The sequence below is a fragment of the Anser cygnoides genome, chromosome 17, assembly GCF_040182565.1.
Source record: "Anser cygnoides isolate HZ-2024a breed goose chromosome 17, Taihu_goose_T2T_genome, whole genome shotgun sequence".
NCBI lineage: Eukaryota > Metazoa > Chordata > Aves > Anseriformes > Anatidae > Anser > Anser cygnoides.
This window is the reverse complement of record NC_089889.1, coordinates 4,270,113-4,291,432: the sequence shown is the minus strand read 5'-3', so window position 1 is coordinate 4,291,432 and position 21,320 is coordinate 4,270,113. Positions and strand designations below refer to the sequence as shown.

The 21,320-nt window shown below is 51.6% G+C and overlaps 1 protein-coding gene across 3 annotated transcripts; it reads left to right on the top strand.

Moving 5' to 3' along the window:
• Positions 1-1,201: 1,201 nt before the first annotated feature.
• On the top strand, positions 1,202-19,812 carry SCARB1 (scavenger receptor class B member 1). 3 transcript variants are annotated; one of them, XM_066979377.1, is made up of 13 exons: positions 1,202-1,407; positions 5,052-5,209; positions 6,915-7,056; positions 7,515-7,718; positions 8,027-8,122; positions 8,461-8,573; positions 10,255-10,421; positions 10,914-11,032; positions 12,704-12,777; positions 13,624-13,675; positions 14,122-14,268; positions 16,626-16,745; positions 19,300-19,418. In XM_066979377.1, exons 1-12 carry the CDS (start codon positions 1,288-1,290, stop codon positions 16,743-16,745), a joined length of 1,512 nt encoding a protein of 503 aa, XP_066835478.1. In that variant the 5' UTR covers positions 1,202-1,287; the 3' UTR covers positions 19,300-19,418. The 3 variants fall into 3 exon arrangements, with proteins under 3 accessions (XP_066835478.1, XP_047929922.2, XP_047929921.1); XM_048073965.2 differs by lacking the exons at positions 16,626-16,745; positions 19,300-19,418 and adding an exon at positions 17,221-17,495 and having other exon boundaries at positions 1,203-1,407; XM_048073964.2 differs by lacking the exon at positions 16,626-16,745 and having other exon boundaries at positions 1,204-1,407; positions 19,300-19,812.
• The last annotated feature ends 1,508 nt before the right edge of the window (positions 19,813-21,320 follow it).

Below are 21,320 nucleotides of genomic sequence, written 5' to 3'. Positions count from 1 at the left end.
GGGCCTGGAGTTAAATAAAAAATCAGAAGTATTCCAGGCAATGCTGGGCAGTATTACGTGCTGGTGGGTAGAAGAGGGGGTGCTAGGATTTGGAATAATGTTTTCAGCTGAGCACAGACCTCAGTGGGACTTGAAGTAATCTTACAGCATCGAGGTTGGAAGGGTGGGATTCCGGGAGGGAAAGCAAGGTTTGTCTTGGGTGATGTTAATGGCAATTTATACTGGGTTGAAAGAGTGGTAGGAAAGAAACTTCCGGGGCTTTGTGGCCTTCAAGGAATGAGCTTGGATAATCGAGGCTCGTGCTAAACTGGAGAAAGCCTTTGGACTAAATTGCTTGCCAGGTAAGTGTGCTGTGCCATCACCGATGTCCTGGGGTGTCTCTGCTGGGCTGGCCCTGGGCTCTGCCCTCGCGTGTCACCAGCTCCGAAGGGCGATTCACACCCGTGGGGTGGGAGCTGCACGCGCTGTGCTGCCGCAGGGTGCTCAGGGCTGGAGGGGTGGACTGAAATAACACAAACCAGCCCCGAGCAAGTGCAAATACAGCTCGTGGTGGTCTGCTTTTTCTGCCCTCTTGACTCACTCAAGCTTAGGTAGCAATTAAAAGTCCAAAAGCCCTACAGCAGAGCTTTGGGCGGTCTGTAATGGGGCTCCTTAAATGCAGGTAGCTCATTTGGGGGCGGGTGTGTAGGTGAGAGTGAAGAGAACTGGGCCATCTAAAAAATCAGGCCCTGCAGCCCGGTTGGGTTTTCTGAGGTCCCCAAGGGGGGGACCCTGCTTAGGTCCCCATCACAGGTCGGTGAAGCTTTTCCCTGGAAATCTGACGATTCAAAAAAAAAAAAACAGCTGGAAGAAGAACTGATTTGAACAGTGTTTTCCTATTCTGAACAAAGCCATGCATGGGCAAATAATGAACTGGCCACCACAAATCACGGCCAAAAGCCCCCTAGGACCAAAAAAAGCAGTGCAATGCTTTAAGATATATTTTTGTTGTTGTTAATAAGTGCGTCAGTGCAAAAAATAAATAAATAAAAAATAAATTAAAATAAATAAAAGATAAATAAAAACCAACAATAACAAAACCCTTTGAGGCCGTACAGCCCCGGAGCTCGGTGCGCCCAGCAGCAGCCCGCGGCCGGTGGGGGCGGCCCGGCCCCGGTCCCCGTCCCCGGTCCCCGCCCCGGTTCTCGGTCCCCGCCCCGGTCCCCGCCCCGCCGTCGCCGCCGGGGCCCGGCCATAAAGCAGCGGGCGGGGGCCCCCGGTCCGCTCCTTTCCCCGTTTCGCCGAGCCATGGCCGCGGCCCGGCGCAGGGCGGCGGTGGGGCTGGGGCTGGCCGGGGCGGCCTGCGCCCTGCTGGGGGTCTGCCTGCTGCTGGCCGGGCCCGCCATCGTCAAGGAGCAGGTGGTCAAGGTCAGCGGGACCGGGACCGGGACGGGGGGGCACGTCCCCCCTAAATGTGGGGCCGGGGGCAGCGCTCCCCTCTTTGTGCGGTGCTGGGGAAGGGGGGAGCGGGGCCCCGAAGGGGCTTCGGTGTCGCTCGCTCTCGCTGCTGGGCGTGCTGTCGGGGTTTTGTAGCTGGGCAGCTCCGTGCTTGGTGATGGCGAGCGGGATGGGGGCTGAGAGGGGGCTCGACCCCGTTACGAGGGGTTTGTGCGCCGAGGGGGTGACGGTGCCGGTGGTGCTGGGCACTCCTTTCGTACCTATGCATGCGGGCTCGCTCGTGCAGCTTTCCCGACTGGCGGTGGCACGGGTGGCGTGCTGGGGTGCTCTGGGAAAGCTCTTTGTGGGGTGATCGCCGAGACTGAGGAGTTGGAGTTGGCCCCGTGAAGACCTCCGTGACCCACAGGAGAGGTCCTGCACCCCCGTTTGTCCCCGTGGCTGTGGGGCTGCGCACCGAGGTGCTGCTCTGCTCAGGAACCGCTGCACGGAGCCCCGGGGACCAGCGAGGCTGTCCCGGCGGGCAGCACACCAGTTATCCCCAGTAGCAAGCCCGCGGGCTGTGCTGGGCAGCCCAGCTTCCCCCCGCTGCTCTCCAGCTCCCTGCCCTCGGAAGAACAGGGGGAGGAAAAGACAATGGAAAGGGCTCGAGGGCTGAGATAAGGACAGGGAGGTCTCCCACCAATTACCATAGCAGGTAAAACAGATGCAATGTAGGGAAATTAATATAATTTGTTGCCGATAACAGACAAGAACAATGAGAAGCTGAAAGCAAAACCACCTTCTTCCCCATCCACCCTCCTCTACCTCCTCTCCTCGAGCAGCTCAGGGGAGCAGGGAACGGGGGCTGCTGCCCTCCCCGTGCTCTCCCCAGCATCGCTCCCGGCTCGGCTCTGCCCAGTGCTGGGTCCCTTTGGAGCCCGTGCCTGGCCTGGGGCAGCTGCTGGGCTCTGCTCGGGGGCACCCCTGCAGCTACTGCATCCTTGCTGCCGATCCCAGCGCCTGGGCTCATACCCAACCAACTGTTTTTCCCCCTTGCCCAACTGCCTGGCCGTTTCTCCAGGCTCGCACCTACCCAAGCCGGCCCCTAGCTGTGTGCCCCTGGCAGAGGAGGCGAACAGCGAGTGGCTGGAGCTACCCGTGCCAAAAAGTCTCTGCTAGGAACCAGCTTCTATTGAAACGTATCCTCCGAAAGCGCTGCTGGCTGGGCAAAGCCAACCAGCGTTTTGGCTCAAGCAGTACGGGTCAGTCTTTGTCTGATTTTGTGGCCATCTGGAGCTGGTACCTGCAAACAGAAGGCTGAAGGCACCTCTAGAACAGGGGTGATGTGCTCAGTGCAAGAAAACTTCCTTTCCTTTAGATAATCTTGATTCTTTCTACCCAACTAGCTAGTCCCTGGTACCTCGCAATGAGAACAGAAGAAGGGGAAAAGACCAACCTTTATTTCTCCTCAGGTCTCCCTTCGTCTCAGCTGCTTGGGCTCCACATCTTCAGCATGACCCAAAGGGTCCCAAATTCTTACACAGCTTAAAGTAAAATGGAAAAAAACTGAGTGCTGATGTCTAGGGTGGTGCGAAGTATCCAGGGGCTTGCCGAAACTTCTGGGTTGGTATTTGGGGTGGTGGGTGAGAGGAAGAGCGGGGCCTCGAGGGCAGCAGGGTTGCGCAGGCGGGTGGAGGCTGCTTTGCCAGCCCTGCCTCGCTGAGCTCTGCGTGGGAGGTCGGGATGGTGCACGCTGGTGGAAAACCACCTAGCGCAACGAGGTTATAGCTTTGAAGATACCTTTGGTAAAGGAGTGTAGAGGAACGGTTGTGAGTGCCTATAGAGCTGGCCCTGCAAAACCTTGGAAGCACCTGGAGCACCATGGACCTGCCTAAGATATGAATCCAGGCAAGAACCCTTGTTGCCTTTAGCAGATGCTGGCAGGTAGCGTTCCTTCTCCACGTGGGAGCTCCCATGCTCTCCCTCCTGGAAGCCAGGACCAGACTTGCAGCGCTGTCTTTGGATGAGACGAGTGGTAACCAGTCTCTTTCAGTTCCTCAGGAACACAGAGCAGCATGGTCAGGAGATGTCAGATTTCTCAGCAACACTTTGTAACCCATCTAAGTGAAAAAATAATCTATTTTTATTGCAGACACATGACCGTATTCGTGTTGACTTACAAGCAGCTTGACTCCACAGCCACCCTGTTGGGTAGACCTGACTTAGCGGCACCCGTGAGGGAGCTGGAGCTGCTGGTTTGGATGGGAGAGGGCTGAGAAAGGCAGCAGGGAGCTGGGATGCAGCTCCATCTGCCTGTGTGCAGGTTATATAAATGCATGCATATGCAACGAGGAGTCCAGGCAGTGCCAAACAGCACAAACAAGTGAAAGAAAGCAGATGTTCAGGCTCTGCTGGACGCTCAGGAGTAAGGGTTACAAAACAGCCTAAACAAAACCTTGGCTGCTCTTGTCCTAAAATTCCTCCTTTGTTATGAAGTCTGTGAGGCTGGCAGGGCTGAGGTTGATGCGGAGGTGGGAAGGGTTTGCTGGGGGCTGGATGCGAAGTCCTGCTGCTCGCAGGTGGCACAGCCTGGCCACGGGACACCGAAGGGAGGACGTGGGGAGGTTTCTGGCAGCTTACTTCTCACTCTTGCCACAGCATCAAATGTGCAGAGCCCAACCAAGCTGCTGCGGGGCCGAGCTGCAGCTGGATAATGCTCACATGTTGTTGCCAATTAGTGGATCTGACCCGCTTCCATAAGCAAGCTGGATTACTTAACTGTAACAAGGGCTTGTACTCGCAGAGATAGCAAAGCCAATGCTGGAATGCACTCAGAAATAGGTAATTAAGAGTGATCAAGCTCTGGGTGTGCCAGTCCATAAAGTAGCCCCCAGGAGGCAGGGAGGGAGCAGAGACACAAGTGGCCGGGTGCCAGCACCTGGAGGTGCTGGGGAGGAGGCGGGGGGGTTGAGTTTCTGCAGGCATTTCCCAGCAAATGGGACAGTGATATGGAAAACACAATCATGGATTGCCTTTGACCTGCCTTATGACAAATATGAGTCACCACAGGATGGCAAGTGAGGAGAAGCAAAGGCAACTTGGACGCAGTTTGGCTGCCATCGCCGTTCTCTTTGTCTGGTTTTGGGGAATTTAGTGGGCCTTCCCTGCTGGTACCCAAACAGTTGCGTTGTCCAAGGACTAGTCAGCTCTCCCAGCCCTTGCCTGGTTCTGGCTGTGTGGAGCTACCAAAGCTGGTAAGTGAATGGAAGCCTTTGGAACAGGGTTTTTGTTCGTGCCAGGCAAGTCAAACCTGCAGAGCTGTGAAAGAATTCAGTGCTGGCTTGTCTAGCACAGTGAAAGCCTCCAGCACATTGAAACGGCTTTGAAACCCTGTGGGTAGGAGTCTGGCAGGCTGAGTCTGAGTATATAAGCCTACAGACATCCTGTGGCACGAACGTGGTGCTTCTGCATACATAAGTTCCCGTTTTAGAAGTGGCTCTGTTTCAGTTTGCAAAACGCTCTGCGTCCTCTAGAGATCCCCTGCCGAAACTGCCTCCTTCAGCCGGGCCCGATGCGGGAGGCAAGGGTGGCTGTGCTCAGCTGGGGCCACCAAGCCTCTTTCTCTTTTTCTGCAGAACGTGAGGATCGACCCCAGCAGCATCTCCTTCGGCATGTGGAAAGACATTCCGGTCCCCTTTTACCTGTCGGTGCACCTCTTCGAAGTGCTGAACCCCAACGAGGTCCTCGAGGGAGGGAAACCAATCCTGACCCAGCGTGGGCCGTATGTTTACAGGTCAGGTACCGCTTGTGGTCCGTGAGCTTGGCTGATCTGCTGCCTGCCAGGCTTCTGGCTGCTTCCTTCAGGAGGGGAGCACCGCATTAGCACACCTGGCATGAGCCTGATGGCACAAGATTTTAAAGCAACCCAAATGTGAGGCAATTGCTCTGATCGTGCTAAAACCATGTGTGGGACCCCTGGCCAACAGGGTGGTTAGGTTGGTCGGTGCTTCAGTGTGAGTCGTGGAGCCTGGTCCTGTGCTGGGAGCCTGGGCTGGACAACCAGACCTGGGCTGACAGGGTCCCAGCGCAGGTGTGAGGGGTGTTGGCATGGTGGTGGGCAAATCCCATCTCCAGACTGGGTTTCAGTTCGATCTTCACAGTGCATTTAAGAGTCCAGCTCCAGAGCTGGGATCGCCTCAATATGAAACTTCAAACTTCATGGGTTGATGTAAGACTTACCATCTAACATGATGAGATGCAGAATCCGCCTAAAATGAATGATCTGGTCATGAGAACCAGTGTGGAGCACTAAGACTTGGTTGGGTCCACCTAGAGCAGGACTCAATCCATTTGCCATATCTGAAGATAGTTGAAGCCCAGATGTCTCTGTGGACGTGGTATCCTAAGTAATGGGAGATGCTGAAATGAGCACGTGAGCTTACCCATAAATAACAATATTCAAGACGCTAGCGCCTGCACATGTAGGCAAAGTCAGGTCAGCAGCCTAAGCAAGCTCATGCGGGAAGATTACTGGTCTAATCCAAAGCTGTTTGAGTAGTGCTGGGGGGAAGCCTGGCAGTATGTATATGCCCTCATTTCCCCTGGGCTTGCCGGGTCAAACTGTAAGACCACGTGGATTCTGTATGTCGTGATCACGTCAGTCACTTGGCTTGGGGGAAAGGCTGCACTTCCACTGAATAAGAATAAACAAAGGGGCAAAGCTTATTAATGTCCTGCTGAGCAAGATTAGCGCCCTTCCCTATCATGGACCATAAAACAGAGGCTCCACAACAAAGGACTTTGTTTCTGCTGGTGGGTTGAGCTGCGGCTCCCCAGGGAGCTGTAACCGGCTTGTGATGCCGGGGACAGCCTTGTGCTGCGGCAGAGCTGCGAGGCTGGGCTGTCCCCACAGCATGCAGCAAAGGCTGTGATGCACACAGGGTGCCCAGACCCAGGAACCACTCGGGATCTCCGTGTCAGATCTGTGTGGGCTTGACAGTGGGGCTTGTGCCATCTTGTTTGGTCCCTTCCTGCCGCGCGCGTTGCATCGGCGCGTGGGGAGGTGCAGATCTGCTTATCTGGGCGTCTCGCTGGTAGGGCTGGGCTTTTCAACAGCTGTAGGAGAAGTGACAGAGGGGGCTTATTCCTCCGTCAGGAACAAATGCTTTTGTCTTGTGCTTCTCAGCAGCTGGGTTTTGAGCTGGCAGGAAACACGTGGTGCCTGCAGGCTGCTGCCGAATCCCATCCGTCGGGGACACCTTGTCAAAGCGCGCTGCTCGCAGGCTGCAGTGCTGCCACAGACCTGAACCATGGTCAGGATGTGTGACTGGCACCTGGCACACTGCCTCTCCCGCTGCCCCGAGGCTTCTTGCTTGGGTTTGGTCTCCTTCCTCCGCTCAGGAACAAGGCCGGGCCTGTGCAGCCCATCCTTGCTCCATGGGCAATGCAGCGGCACTGTGCGGGGGAAGGTTCCCATGGTCCCTCCTATCTCTTTGCAGAGAGTTCAGGTACAAAACAAACATCACATTCCATGACAATGACACCGTCTCCTACGTGGAATATCGGAAGCTCTTCTTCCAGCCGGACTTGTCCAATGGCACCGAAGACGAGTACATTGTCATGCCGAACATCCTGATGTTGGTAAGGACTTGCTCCCCAGAGAAATACTGGCTTCCGAGCTTGTCGGGAGGGTGGTGATGCTCAAGACTAACCTGAAGCTTACTTTCTTGTAGGGACTGAGTCTGGTGAAGCCGTGGGGTGGTTAAGCTTACAGAATGCAGTTTTCTGGGTGTTGGTGGTTGTGTTGGGCTGTTACCCTGCCAAAATCAGAATGTGTAGAGGGGCTGGCAAAGCAGCTGGGCTCATGACTACAACTTCAGCAGAGCATCATCTGGGGAAATGAAACCTGTGAGCACTCAGTGGCTGTTGCCACAGACTGTTTTCTGCCCAAATGTGGGATAAATGGTGAGCCTCAGTCTGTCCAAAGGATTTCTGCAAAACTGAAGAGCGCGGCAGCAGAGGGAGGTTGCTGAGCACTGAAGATGCATTTCTCTTTGGTAATACAGGGCTTTTGTCTCAGAGATTGATTTCTTTCCCAGGGAGCATCTGTCATGATGGAAAACCTGCCAAACTTCGTGAAGCTTTTACTGAGCGGGGCCCTGGCTGGCCTGAAACAGGAGGCCTTTATGAACCGGACGGTGGGGGACATCCTGTGGGGCTATGACGACCCTCTTTTAGACACAATAAATACGATTGTTCCTGGCCTGATCCCGTTCAAGGGGAAATTTGGCATGTTAATAGGGGTGAGTAAATTCTTGCTTGGGAAGGCTAAAATCACAGAAATACTGTTCTTGCTATTGAGACTCCAGGCTGTCCGCTTCACAAACTGCTTAGAGCAGCAATGTGTAATTGATGGTGGTTGTGTAAGGCTGCCTTAATTTTCCCCTCAAGCAGAAACGTGTGTTGGAAGCTGTCTCTAGCAACCAAAATAAAACTTCAATAGCTTACGGTACATGAAGCACTCCTAGTGCTAATGAAGCATGCAAAGGTGTTAACATATTGCAGTCTTGCCACATATAATGGATTGAAAGTTAGTTTCTTCTCTCTACAGTTTAACAACTCCAATAGCGGATTGTTCACCGTGTACACGGGCATGAAGAACATCAGTAGAGTTCACATGGTGGATTCATGGAATGGGTTAAAGAAGGTAAGTGTCAGCCGGCAAACCTCTAATATGGGGACAGTGCCTGATCTCAAGCCGGATAAACGGAAAGCTGTTACTGTTGTATTGCTGGGTCGTAGATTTGAAAGCAAATTGCTGTGGGACCTCAACTGCCACAACTTTGATTTAATGTCAAAGCAACTGCAAAACTGCCAGAAGGCAGCCAGATGGCAAGAGGCTTGTCATCAGGTGTTAAGTTCTTCCACCTTGAAGGACTTTCAGTACCGCTACCTCAAGTTCCTATGGAAGGAACGGCAGAGGTGAAAGCCAGCTCTCCGCCGAGCTTCCAGTACTGAGCTCCTCTCTCTGCATCCACCCCGCAGGTGAACTACTGGCGGAGCACCGGGTGCAACATGATCAACGGGACGGCGGGGGAGATGTGGCCGCCGTTCATGTCCCCGACGTCGTTGGAGTTCTACAGCCCCGATGCCTGCAGGTGAGGCCGCAGCAGGCAAGGCACGCTGTCCCCGTGCAGGTGGCAGGGTTTGTGATGTGCATGCAGAGTACCTGTGCAGCGAGGAGGAGTGCTGAGGACTAGTTTCAGTAGGTAAAGGTTCAGCTGCAGCTCGGTGTTGTAGTGTCTGAGCTTTGCAAGTAGTATGGTTGTCTAGCTGCATCTTAATGGTATTTCTAAATACCTTTTAGATCGCTGGGGAGGCTTATATGTCGAACGAGCAGAATATAACCTGTCTAGATAAGATGTGGGAAGAGGGAGGGAGAAATAAGGGTTGTCATAAGGAAATGCTGCATTAGCCCCAGCACAAGCAGTGCTGGGGGCTGTGCTGCTGCTTCCAGGCTGCTTCATTATTTTTTTTTGTGAATGCAGTACTTCACGGTCAGCTGTGCACATCTGTATGACACCCTGAGTTAGCTGGTCGTACGGAGGTTAAAGTACCCCCGGAGTCTGCCCTGCTCCTGTGGAAGCTCCACGAGGCTGGAAGGAGGGGAAGTGAGGCAGCCAGCCTGGCACAAAGCCCTGTCCCCAGCTTGGGGAAGATAATGTTAATTTAGGCTTTGCAGTTGCTGCAAAACAAGCAAAGTGCTCATGCTGAACAGAGAACAATGACCTCTTCAACGAACAAGCAAAGTCAGCTGAGCCAAGCATTAGTGCAGGAATTCCTCTACACGAGAGGCATCAGCAAATACCAAAATGACCCAGAGCCAAGGACTTGCAGGGAAGTTTACTAGTAATCAAAGTTTAAATGCATATACCTGTTTTTGAAGAACTACAGAAGTCTTTTAGGAGATGAAGTATGTTTCCTGGCAAGGCATAAAATGAAGTGGAAAGCTGAGTTTCTTGTGAGCCCAGGAGATTGCTGCAGGACAGCGCTGTGGGTGTGGGTCCTGTGGAGGAAGTGGATCTGTCTCTTCACAAGGCAGAGCAGTCTGTTCTCCCCGGATTTGGCACAGCCAGAACTGCCTTGAACTGCTGAACGTGCCTTGAATTCCCCTCCTCAATCCTGGTGTCAGAAGGCAGCTATGGCAGTAAGCTGTCTCCTTGGCCTGCCTGGGATGTCTGCATCCACACAAATCTTGCTTGAGCATGAAGGAAGCAAACTTCCCTCCTGGAAACTTGCTTCTACCCTGGACATCTGGTATCGATGATGCAGCATCAAATCACTGGTCTGTTGTACCCAAAATAAAATCTTGCTGTGTAGCGTAGGTCAGAAGGTAAAATTTTCCACTATGGAAAATGGATGGCCTATATGCTGGAGCTGGGCTGCAAAACAGATTTAGTCAGTGTCCATCCCCTGCCACAGAACACTTCTATCTCAGAGCCAGTGCTTGCACAAAGAAGGTATTATCTCTGGCAGAGCAGCTGTGAGGATTACTACTTGCCCTTAAACAAATCATATCTGGAGTCTGCAAACAGATTTATAAGCTTGTGTGTTTCTCTTCATAACTAGTCCCAACCAGCCCTTTATTTGTGCTTAAAACATGGAAAGCAAATGGCTTAGATACACATTCCTGATCCAAAGCTCTGTTCTGGGTGTTTATCTTGATCTCAAAGTCTAAGTTACATTGCAACTGCATCTTATCCAGCGAAGATAAGAGCCCAGTTCTGGGCTGGGAACCTGTTGGCTAATCCTGATCCTTCTCCACTGAAACTCTTCCAGATCCATGACACTGGTGTATGAGCAGTCGGGGGAGTTTAAGGGTGTGCCCACCTATCGCTTTGTGGCCCCGAAAACACTCTTTGCCAATGGCACGGACTACCCCCCCAACGAAGGCTTCTGCCCCTGCAGGCAGTCTGGCATCCAGAACGTCAGCACCTGTAGGCTGAGTGAGTGCTCTGCTGTGGTTCCTCCTTGCTGTGCCAATATTAAACTCTAGAGATATGTGAGACAAGCTAACCTAGGGGGGGAGGGGGTGGAACCCAAGCTTGCGTCCGTGGCCCTACAGCAGCCTTGTTTGTGGGAAGGGCTGAGAGCTGGCCAGGCCCATCACCTCCCCCAGGCTGGGAGCAGGCAGGCCGCCTAACTGCCAAACTAAATTTTAACTTTGGACAGCGAGTATAGGTCATGCAGGAGTGAGAATTCAGGCTTCAGTGCCCTAACCCATGTCTGGATGGTGAATTATTGCTGTGTGGAGTGGTGTATGGGGGAGAAGGAGGCTTAGACACGGGCTCTTAACCTTCCCAGTGGAATAAGCTGCCAAGAGGGAAAGAAGGAGAAGGGTATAAAAGCCTGCTCAAATATTTCAAGGGCTTAAAAATGTCAACACAAAACGCTCAGGTGGGGTTGGATGGGCTTAAAGTGTCCTTGTTCTCATCCAGATGCACCGATGTTCATCTCCCATCCTCACTTCTACAACGCCGACCCAAGCCTGGTGAACGCCGTCGAAGGCCTGCACCCCAGCAAGGAGCACCACGCGCTCTTCCTCGACGTGCACCCGGTGGGGGGCCCGGCTGCGGTCTCGCCCCCTTGGAGGGGTCTCTCCTCGCACCGGGGCCGGGCCCAGGCTAAGTGGTGGTGGGGGGAGCCTGTCACTGCGGCCTGGTGGCCTTGCTCTGCTCTCGTGGCGCTGACTTGAGCAGGTTCCAGAGTGCAAAGTGGCGAGGACATGTGCAGATAAAAACGCTAAAGCCATAAACTAATTGAATAACTGGCCAGCCTTCTAGAGAATTGCAGGACTAATTATAAGCATAATTGTTTTGATAAGCACAGTCAGCTTCTTTCCACTGACTCAGGAAGGCCCACAACACCAGGAGGTGTATCTAGCAGCAGCAGCCAGTTACACCCCAAATCTGTAAACACATACTGCTGTGAGAGCTGACTGGCAAAGTCTGAAGACCATTTTGCAGCTGAAGCTGTTGCCACCATTTTGGAGCTGTTTTTTTCCACCATCTCAACTTGCCTGTCTAGCTGGCTGCTTCTGTACTGGGCTGCTTCTTGCATATCTAAACGTAAGGGTGAAGTCACCACTCCAATGGTGATGACTTGAGGTGTCTTGAGTCATCTTTGTCCCAGCTGCTGATGGGGAGGAGACTTTGGGCTCTTCCACCAACGGCCCACTCTGCATGTGGCCATGGGTGGGACGTTTCCAAACATTCAGTAATAGCTCAAGCAAGAAACCAATCTCCCTCTTGAGGCAAGGCAAGGTAAGCTTCTTACCTAGGCATTGGGTTCTCTGCTTTTCTTATCACAGTTAAGGAAATCTAATTAAGTTTATTACAGTATCAAACCTCTTCTGATAGCAGTACAATTAAAGTCTTATCTAGCTGCAGTCTGCTTTGAACAAGCAGGGACAATCCAATGAAAACTCTCTGCCCTTAATGTGTTGCAAAACTGCAGCATCATGAGAAACCAGTGCCAAAAGACCCAACTTTGAAGTGTGGTGTTTTCGTGGTCTTTGTGTTATTGGACAGTGATAGCTGTTGATACGTAGTCCTAGTTAAGAGAAACATTCAGTGTCCTTTGTGTGCATGAATCTTGGCATCGGTGTATTCTCATTCTCAAACGTAGTGCAGGTAGGATGAGCAACAGAAGAGGCTCATCAGACTTAGAAAAAAATGAAGTTTCTGTTAAAACACTCTGCCTAGGGAATCACTTACAGGTTGTGTATGCTACTTGGTAATTTGAACTTGCTTAGGTTTGGTCCTACAAGCCTTGTGTCACATAAAGCACCTCCCTGAGTTCATGCCGTCTGCCTGTTGAACATGTGCTGCCTCCTGCAGCAGTCCTGCCTGTTTAGCTTAGCTTTTTGCCTTCGTTCCACCCAGAGGGAACTGATTCCTTCTGGATGCTGCTGCATGCAGCTCACTGACTGGCTAGTGGGTCTTCAAGTGCCGGGGACAGACCCCAAAGTACTGTGGGGACAGGGCTGCCCCTCCATGAGCCTGGGAAGCAGTACCTGATTGACCAGTGCTGGTATACTGGTGGAAACCCCAGCCTTGCTCCTGGCCCCATGTGCAGCAGCTGCAGTGGATCTCTGGATGGTCTAATTCACTGTTTTGGAAGGTGGCACCCAGAGCAGCTGTGATGGAAAGCGAAGGGCTGCTTTTCTGCAAAGCTTTCATGATAAATGTGGGCTGTACTGACAAACTGTTTTTTCTCTCCTGTGCAGATGACGGGCGTCCCCATGAATTGCTCCATCAGGCTCCAGCTGAATCAGTACTTGAAGCAGGTGTCTGGTATAATGTAAGTGATCATCTTTTACAAATGGCCGTCTCTCCCTCAAGCAGGGAGTGCTGCTGGCTCTGGGGTCACTGCAGAGCTTACTCTCCTCAGAGATGAGGCAGCTCTGACATTACCAGTTGTTACCATTGCAGAGGCCAGCTGGCTGATGTGGTGAAATGTCAGCTGTTCCGATGACCTCAAACTGCCATCCTCTAGCAGTGCTGCATGTGCCTGCCTGTTTGCTCAGCCCCAGCAGTGTTTTGTGCACCCGACCGGGCAGCTGATGCAATACGGATGCTCTGAATGCACTGCTCCTGGTGGGGCACAGCGGCAGTTTGCCTGCATTGTGCTGCTGCTTAGGAGTTACCCCCAAAATGGGGAGACCAAACACACTCAGCTCACAGAGCTGACAGTTGAATACTTCTTTCCAAAAAGATGCTTTCAGTTCTATTGTGGAGATTGCCTCTGTTGCGTATAGCAGCAGACAACCTTGATGCTGTGAGCTTGGCTGTATCACCCTGTAGTGCCGTGCAGGTGACTGAGATACCTTGGAGCTGCAAAAAGTTCATTCCCGTTCACTGAGTTAATGTATTTGTAGCCCAGATTTGGCGTGGCACTTATTGCTGTCGTTGGGCAGTTAAGCTCACATGGAAATGTCACCTCCACTCTTGCATGGAAGTCTCTAGACGGACCTGGTCCTTGGAGGGGAGGGAGCTCCCTGCAGCAGCAGGAATTGCTGCATCCTTGCACCAGTAACCTGACCACTGCTGGTCTGCCAGATGCTTCTCTTTAGGAAGGATTACAGTAGCTGTGGCCTGATCAACTGGGAATCTAAATGTGTATTATTTCTTTTTTCCATCCCCACAGTCAAACAGGGAAAATTAAGCCAGTGGTGCTGCCGCTGCTGTGGTTCGCAGAGGTGAGCTGCCTTCCTTGACCTGTTTCTGAAGATTGTCCTGTGCAGGAAGGGGGAAACTGCCTTGCTGGGGAAACTCCACTTTGAATAAAGCTTTAAGCCAGACAGACTAATTAAGCAGCCAACAGCAGGCTTTGCAATACTTGGCTGGATGGTTAATCCCTCTGAGCTGAACACACCCTGCACTATACTGGGCAAACTTCTGGCTCTGCCCTAGATGTGGGGTTAAATAGAGCCCAGAACAGTGCTGCCAGCGTCTGCACGCTAACGTGGGCCAGTGAGTGCGGTCCTACAGATATGTGCATGTCCAGCTATTTGGTAGAAGCTTCTGGCCTTAGTGAGTCTTTCCTAAATTTCCTAACCCGTGGTGGGAGAGGAGTTGCACAGATGGTCTGTCTCGGCTCTGGATGAAAACGAAATGCCTATAACAACTTTGCTTTCTTGGGCAGAGTGGATACATTGAAGGCTCAGTCCTAAAGCAGTTTTACACCAGCCTGGTGCTGATCCCATCCATCCTAGACTACCTGCAGTACATCTTCCTTGGGCTCGGCGTCCCGCTCATCATCTCAGCTGCTGTACTCATGATGATGAGTCAGGTAAGAAGTCGCAGATGTCAAATGGGAAATGCTGTTAGTCAAATCAGATTTAATCAGATGATGTAGATTGGGCTGACAATCTAACAATCCTGATGAAACATTGGCTGATGCCGTGAATCTGTTACAATCTAAAGCAGAACCATGTCCTGATGGTGCCAGTACATAACAGCAGGACTTGCTCAGCTATCAAGAAATTGGGCTGCAAATCAATAATTTAAAAGCATTTCTGGCCATCTCAGCGTGCAGCACTCACTGACGTGGCTCCCATAGGAGGAAACGTTTCTCAGCTCATCCCGCTAATGAAAGAAGCTCTTCAATCTGGTTTCCATGTAAAACAGCAAGTCTGTACTATCACCCAAATACGTATGTCTCTGCAGGGTCCCAGCCATTTTCTCATCTAATCAGAGCTTTCTCGAGGGGATGGCTACTTAAGTTCAATTCGTTCACAAATGAAATGTCGTAGCTGTATTCTTATGGGAGGGGCACAGATACCACAGCTGCTTCTCAACCCAGACCAGACCCTGTCTTTCCCTGAAATTCACTTGTTTCTCTACAAGTGAAACTGCCCAAAATAGCTGTGGAAGTTAGACCCCCAGACCTTTGTGGGTCCGGGCTAACCAAGATGCCAAGACCTCTGGAGGCTGCAGGGAGCTGGCAGCTTGGTGGGAGCTGCCCCACGAGGGGAGAGCAGCGTGGGGGCCTGGCTGGCACATGAGTCTGATCGTCTGGGCAGGAGGCTGTGGGGACAGAATATAAAACAGCTCAAACGCTTGATGGTGATCTGTGTCTCCAGCTGCAAAACACTCATCTGATAAAAGCTAAAGCTTTTAGAGAGCTTAGCGCTGAAGTAGAGATCTAGCTCTCTACCCTAACCTATATCAAAGCAAGCTTATTTAGTTTGGCATTACAGTCAAATGGCTTGAGCTGGCTCTAAAGCTGCAGATAAAAAGAGGCTACATGCTGGGATGAAAAGGCAAAGATTAGGATGAGTGGGCTGAGGTGAGAGCATGTGCGAGACGCTGCTTTTGCTCAACCTGTAACTGCCCTCACTGAAATGCTAATACAAGCCCACTTTAAATAGCTCTAGGGTTCTCCAAGTATCGTGTAATTGGATTTTTACCAAGCCTACAACTGCTTAATTGACTTAAACACATGATTCCAAATCCCCTTGTTCTTCCACGGGCTCCCCTGTGGTGTGAGAGCGGTGCTAGGGGCTAGGGCTCAGCACTAAACCCTTACTGTGCTCCGAAATGCTCAGCCTTTGAGTGTGCTGAACCTCGTGGCTCCAGCAAATGCAAGTGGGTTCAGCGTAGCACCAGCACATCTGAAAAAAGTCGGTATTTGCTGGTCAGCTGTTTTTGAGACCCGCTGCAGCCCTGGGCTGGCATTTCCTCGCCCTGCCTTGTGCAAGTTTTACTTCCTGGTATCAAAGAGCCTTAACCATGCCAGCTGGGGTCGGGAAGAAAAGCTGGCTTTAAAGTTCACTCAAAAGCAGCTGTTCAGTCAGTTTGAAATGTCCCAAACCCAGGTATAAGACAACTGTATTTGGGTGCTCAGCCAAAGCGTCATGAAGTGCTGGAACTAAAAATAAACTGCAGGAAGTGTCTGACTACCTGAAAAGTAAATAAAAAGCCTTAATGACTTTATAAATCTCTTAAGGAAGCTATGCAACAGCACATTAAAGTCTCTGCCTAATGAATAGATAAGAGCTTGTAAACTGGATGACAGCAATTTGCAGCCAAGGTGTGTTCCTCTGATTGAAGTGTTGCTGATCTAGTGATGATTGCTTAATCGTGCACAGTCCTCCCTCTTGGGGCAAGAGCTGATAGCAGAGGGGACGCTGAAGAGGGGCATTGTCCACACCTTCACGTGTCTGCCAGTGGGAAGGTCCTGCTTAATCCATTTCCTTCCTAGAGTTTCTTGCATGTCTCTGGCTTCCAGAGGGAGCGGTGTGCTGTAAAACCAGTCCAGATAAAGTGCTGTGAAACACTTAAATCTTAGTCTAGTTTACAGTGGAGCCACTTTTAAAATGCATCTGTTGGACCTGCACCTGGAAGAGTGCATATTTGTTGTGCAGGCATAAAACATGCCCCAATGCAGCATTGTAGCTCTCCTCTGCTGACACGACCTACAGCCTGTGTAATGACACATTTAAAAGGCAAACAGACCATTTTAAAACTGGCTTGATGCCGAAATCTTAAATAGGGCTTAGTTTAACCTAGATTTTGAAATCTTCATTAATAACTAGATCATAGTTAAACACTGATTGAAACATCTTTTAAAATCTCCTCCTAAAATTGGACCCTCCATGGATTTCATGTCAAAGTGCACCATAAACTAGCCTGATTATCTTCTAGGAAAAATGCTCTTTATTTTGGAGTAGCAATAAAAAGAACTCAGACAGTAATAAGGCCAACCAGGCCTCCTCTGCCAGAAAGCTGCCTCCAATTAAAGTGTTGCGGGAAGCCAGACTGTAGGTGCGTACTCAGTCAAGGTAACACACTCTTCTCTCATCCTGATTTGATTAAACTTTGTTCAAAACCAATCAAATGGAAACGTTTACGGTCCATGTGTTCCAGAGGTGTCTTCTTGGCAGTCTTTAACATAGCGATGTTGTCTCCTGGCTTTAGTATTCAGGATGAATATCTTAATACTAGCACTTACCCAGGCTGCAAGAACATGCTTATATTGTTTCTCCCTGTGCACCTGATCTAATAATATCATCAGGGATTGAGATAAAAAATAGGTTTGGTATGAGGAAATGTTTTTTCTCACCTTTTTCCCCTGCAAGCGTTTGAGATCCAGAGGTAAGTTCTTAAAAGGGCAAAACTCATGGGGGTAACAGAGGCACCCAGCTGGTGGGTTTTGCTTCGCTCTTGCATGCAGGGAACCTTGATGGAAAGGCTTTCAAGAGGGAGTTTTATGTATCAAATATCTGGGTTTGTATTACAGAAGCACAAAATCACGGAATCATTGAAGTTGGAAGGGATCGGTGGAGGTCATCTGCAACACCCCCACCCAAGCAGGGCCACGTAGGCCTGGTTGCTCAGGGCCATGTCCAGATGTCTAAAGCATCTCCGAGGATGGAGATAACTCTCACTGCTATGTGCAGCCTGTCACAGTAAAAAGAAAAAAAAAAAAAAAAAAGCAGATGTTCAGCTCAAACCTTTTCTGTTTTAGTTTGTGCCCATAACATCTTGTCCTGTCCCTGGACACCACTGAAAAGAGCCTAGCTCTGTTGTTTTTGCACACTCCCTTCAGATGCTTAAATACATGAGTGAGATCCCCTCGAGCCTTGTCTTCTCCAGGCTGAACAGTCTCAACTTGCCTTTCCTCACATGAGATGCTCCAGTCCCTTACTCATCTTAATGGTCCTGCTTTGGAGTATCGCCAGTAGCTCCACGTCTCTCTGGTTCTGGGGAGCCCAGAACTGGATGTGGTACTTCAGGTGTGTCTTGAGTGCTGAACAGAGGAGAAGAACCACCTCGAGCTGCTGGCAGTACTTTGCCTGATGCAGCCCAGGATACCATTAGCTTTCCTCACAACAAGGGCACGTTACTGGCTCATGTTGAGCTTGGTATCTATCCAACAGTACCCCCAGGTCCTTTTCTGCAAAGCTGCTTTCCAGCCAGCTGCCTGGGGCTGTTCCTCCCAACGTGCAGGGCTTTGCACTTGCCCTTGTTGGAGCTTGTGAGGCTCTTGCCGGCCCATTTCTCCTACCTGATGAGGTCCCTCTGGCGTATCAGCCACTCCTCCCTGCTGTGTGTCACCTGCAAATTGCTGAGGTTGCACTCTGCCCCTGTCATCTAGATTATTAATAAAGATCCTAAACAGGGCTGGACACAGGATTGACTCCCGAGGTACACCGGCAGTTACTGGCCTCTGGTAACTTTGTGCACTGATCAGCACCCCCTGGGCCAGGCTGTTCGGCCAGTTTTAACCCACCTCACTGCCCATCCAGCTTCTCTGTGAGAATCTCACAGGAGACCATGTCAAATGCCTTACTGAAGTGAAAGGAGGCAGTGGCCATGCTCTGCCCTTATCTACTGAGCCAGTAATTCCCTCAGACGAGGTTACCAGGTTGGGCAAAGGTGACTTTTCCATGGTGAATCAATCCATGCCGCCTGATGACTTGGTGTGCCTGGAAACAGTTCCCAATGCTTCCCAGGGACTGAGGTGAGGCCGACTGGCCTGCGGTTCCCTGGGCCCTCCCTGCCCTTCTTGAAGATACGAGTGACGTTTGCTTCCCTCCAGTCATTGGGCACTTCAGTCACCGTGATTGTTCAGAGGTTATTGAGAGTGGCTTTGCAATGCCAGCAGCACTTGTGGGTGCATTCTGTCGGGACTTGTGGACTTGCTTTGCTTAAATATGCTGACGTGATCCTCTTTCACTAAGGGTATGTCTTCCTTGCTCCAGGGTCTCTGGGGTTCCCTGCCTCCTTCAGCAGCAGGCCCACGTCTTCCTATTGTCTCCTATGTACTTAGAGCAGTATTTCTTGTTGCTTTTGACATCCCTTGCCAGATTGAATTCCAGCTGGGTTTTGACTTTCCTAACCTCATCCCTGCATGCTGGGACAGCCTCTGTATTTCTTCCCGGTTACCTGTCTCTCCTTCCACCCTCTCTTTGCTTCTTTTTGGTATTTACGCTTGGCCAGGAGCAACTCATTCATCCATATGCAGGCCTGTGGCCACGAGAAGACCCTGCCCATCTCCCTCTTGCCTTCTCTGGTGCTGTGCAGCCTGCTGGCTTACCCCACAGCCCCTCTACCTGGTGACACGGCCCTTCAGGCTGGGTGTTCGGGGATGCTACAAGTATTGGGGGGCAGGAATGGAAATAACTTCACGCTGTTAGGAGAGGAGATGAAAAAATCTTCAATTTGAGATGCCTTCAGAAAAGGGTGGAAAAGGGTGGACGTGGAAGTCCAGGGGTTTTGGGGCACGAGTGCCCTAGGTGGGGGTGCGGTGTGCGTGCTGTAGGGTCTGACTGCAGCACTACTGCAGGGTTGTGACTGCTGCCCTCTCTCCTCCCAGAGATCCGCCGATGAGAAGAGCCCGCGTGACCCCGCCACGCCAAGCACGCCGCCCCAGTTCTCTGAGACAACGCCGCTCCTACAAGACGCCAGCACGCCGTGCCAGGATGCCGCCGAAGCCTGAGCTGCCGGCCCCAGCATGCTTCCCGCTGAGGCGCGCGGGGCGAGAACCACTTTGGATCCCCAGGGGTCTCTGGAAGGTGACGTTGTCCTGGGCAGCTCTGCAGAGACCTTGCACCGCTCGGCAAAGCCACGGGCCAGCACCTCTGCACCAGTGCTCCTGCGCTGGGCACACAGTGGGGAATGTCCTCGTCCAGCCCCCCCAAAACACAGCGTTCAAGAGCCCTTGGCCAAAAGGGGCCCACGCTCACCGCAGTCCCTCTGTCCCTGAGGGCAGGCAGGACTGAAGACTGCTGCTGGCTGATCTATTGTTTTGCAATTTAAAACTGCCTATTGCCAGGAATAAAAGGCACTTTAATAGGAGTCTTTAGAATAAACAAGGTTTGTATACGTAGTGCTGGTGGGATTTAGTGATCTTTTTTAGAGCCTCTGTTCATCTCACACAAATGGGACTTGCTGTCCTGAAGCCACTTACGGTTTTATTGCCACTTGATGTGACCAGGCTACACTACAAATCAATTATGGGTGCTGTCACAGCAGCCATGTCTCTCCTAAAGGCTTTCCAGGGTACCTGGAGCCTGCCCAGTGTTGCTTCTGCCTTTGCTTGTGTTGGAGAGCACAGTGGTGATTTTTAAAGCCCCTATTCTGTGCCATGACCTTGAGCTCCAGTGATTCCAGTCCAGAGCCTTTTTACTCTGGCCTGCTGGCTCTCTCCGTGCTTCAGGTGACAGAGAGATGAGCCTTGCCAAAAAGCTCTTTGGCATATCCAACCTGCCACATCGCTCCTGCCAGACCAGTTTTCTGTGCTGCGTGCTCAGCCCCGCAGTGTCAGCTCGCCCTGGCCGTGCACCATCGATGCTGCGAGGCCGTCGCCTCGCTCTGCCCCTGCCACCAGCATGCGGGTGGCGAGCAGGCAGAAGCTGTGCCTCTCCCCGAGTGTTAAGGAAAATACTTCTGCTTTTGAGATGGAGGAAGCTATGTGCAATAACGAAAGTAACAATCGCCTTAGTGGGATTTGGCAAAACTATTCCAGATTTCTGAAATGAGGTCTTGTGGGATCTGGGGCTGGATGTTAGCTGGGGATGGGGTCATCCTCTGGTGGGAAAGAAGCTCAAAGCCCAGGGCTGCTCTTGGTTAACTACCAAGCAGTAATTGTCTACATCTGCCTTCACTGCTTCTAACCAGGAGTCGGGGTAGCCCTTGGGAAAGCCAAAGGGGTCAATGCTGGTGCCTCTGGCAAGGAAAGAACACAGTGGGGCCATCCCTGGTCTCTCTTGTACCAAAGAACGTCTTGCACATCATGTGGTATGGATGCTACCGTGAACTGGAAACCACTGCAATTGTCTAGATAGCCCTGTGACCTCCTAGTGGGGTAAGCAGTACTTTTCCTCTTACATCTCCATCCCTCTTATTGGACAGAAGGAGAACAGGCGATGAAACCACCACCGTCTCCAGAGCTGGCGTGTTCCTTACTGGCCGTGTCCCCAGTTCTGCAGCTGGGTTTAGCCTGATTTATCATGGAAATAGCTGTGGTGTAGCCCAGGTGATAAAGGGGGATCCCAGCAACCCAGAACTTGGTCCACAGGCGGAGCTAGATGCCCAAACCATGTCTCACAGGCAGGATGGGACTGGCCAAGTCTCTTTATGGCCAGTACTGCTGGACTGTTTCTGTGGCACGAGTCCTCACGCAGGGAGATAATTGAACCACGGCTGTAAATTCTCCCTGGTCTTGAAACCAAAATTATCCACCTGCAACCTGCGGCTCTCAGCCTGCCACCTCAGCAAGCAGCGACTGACACTGAGCTACCAGTGCTCACTGCTGTCGTACAGGTAAGGCCAATAAAATACTGGAAAAAATAAATAAATTGCAAGAGCTCTTTGTTAACACAGATTCCGGGGGGG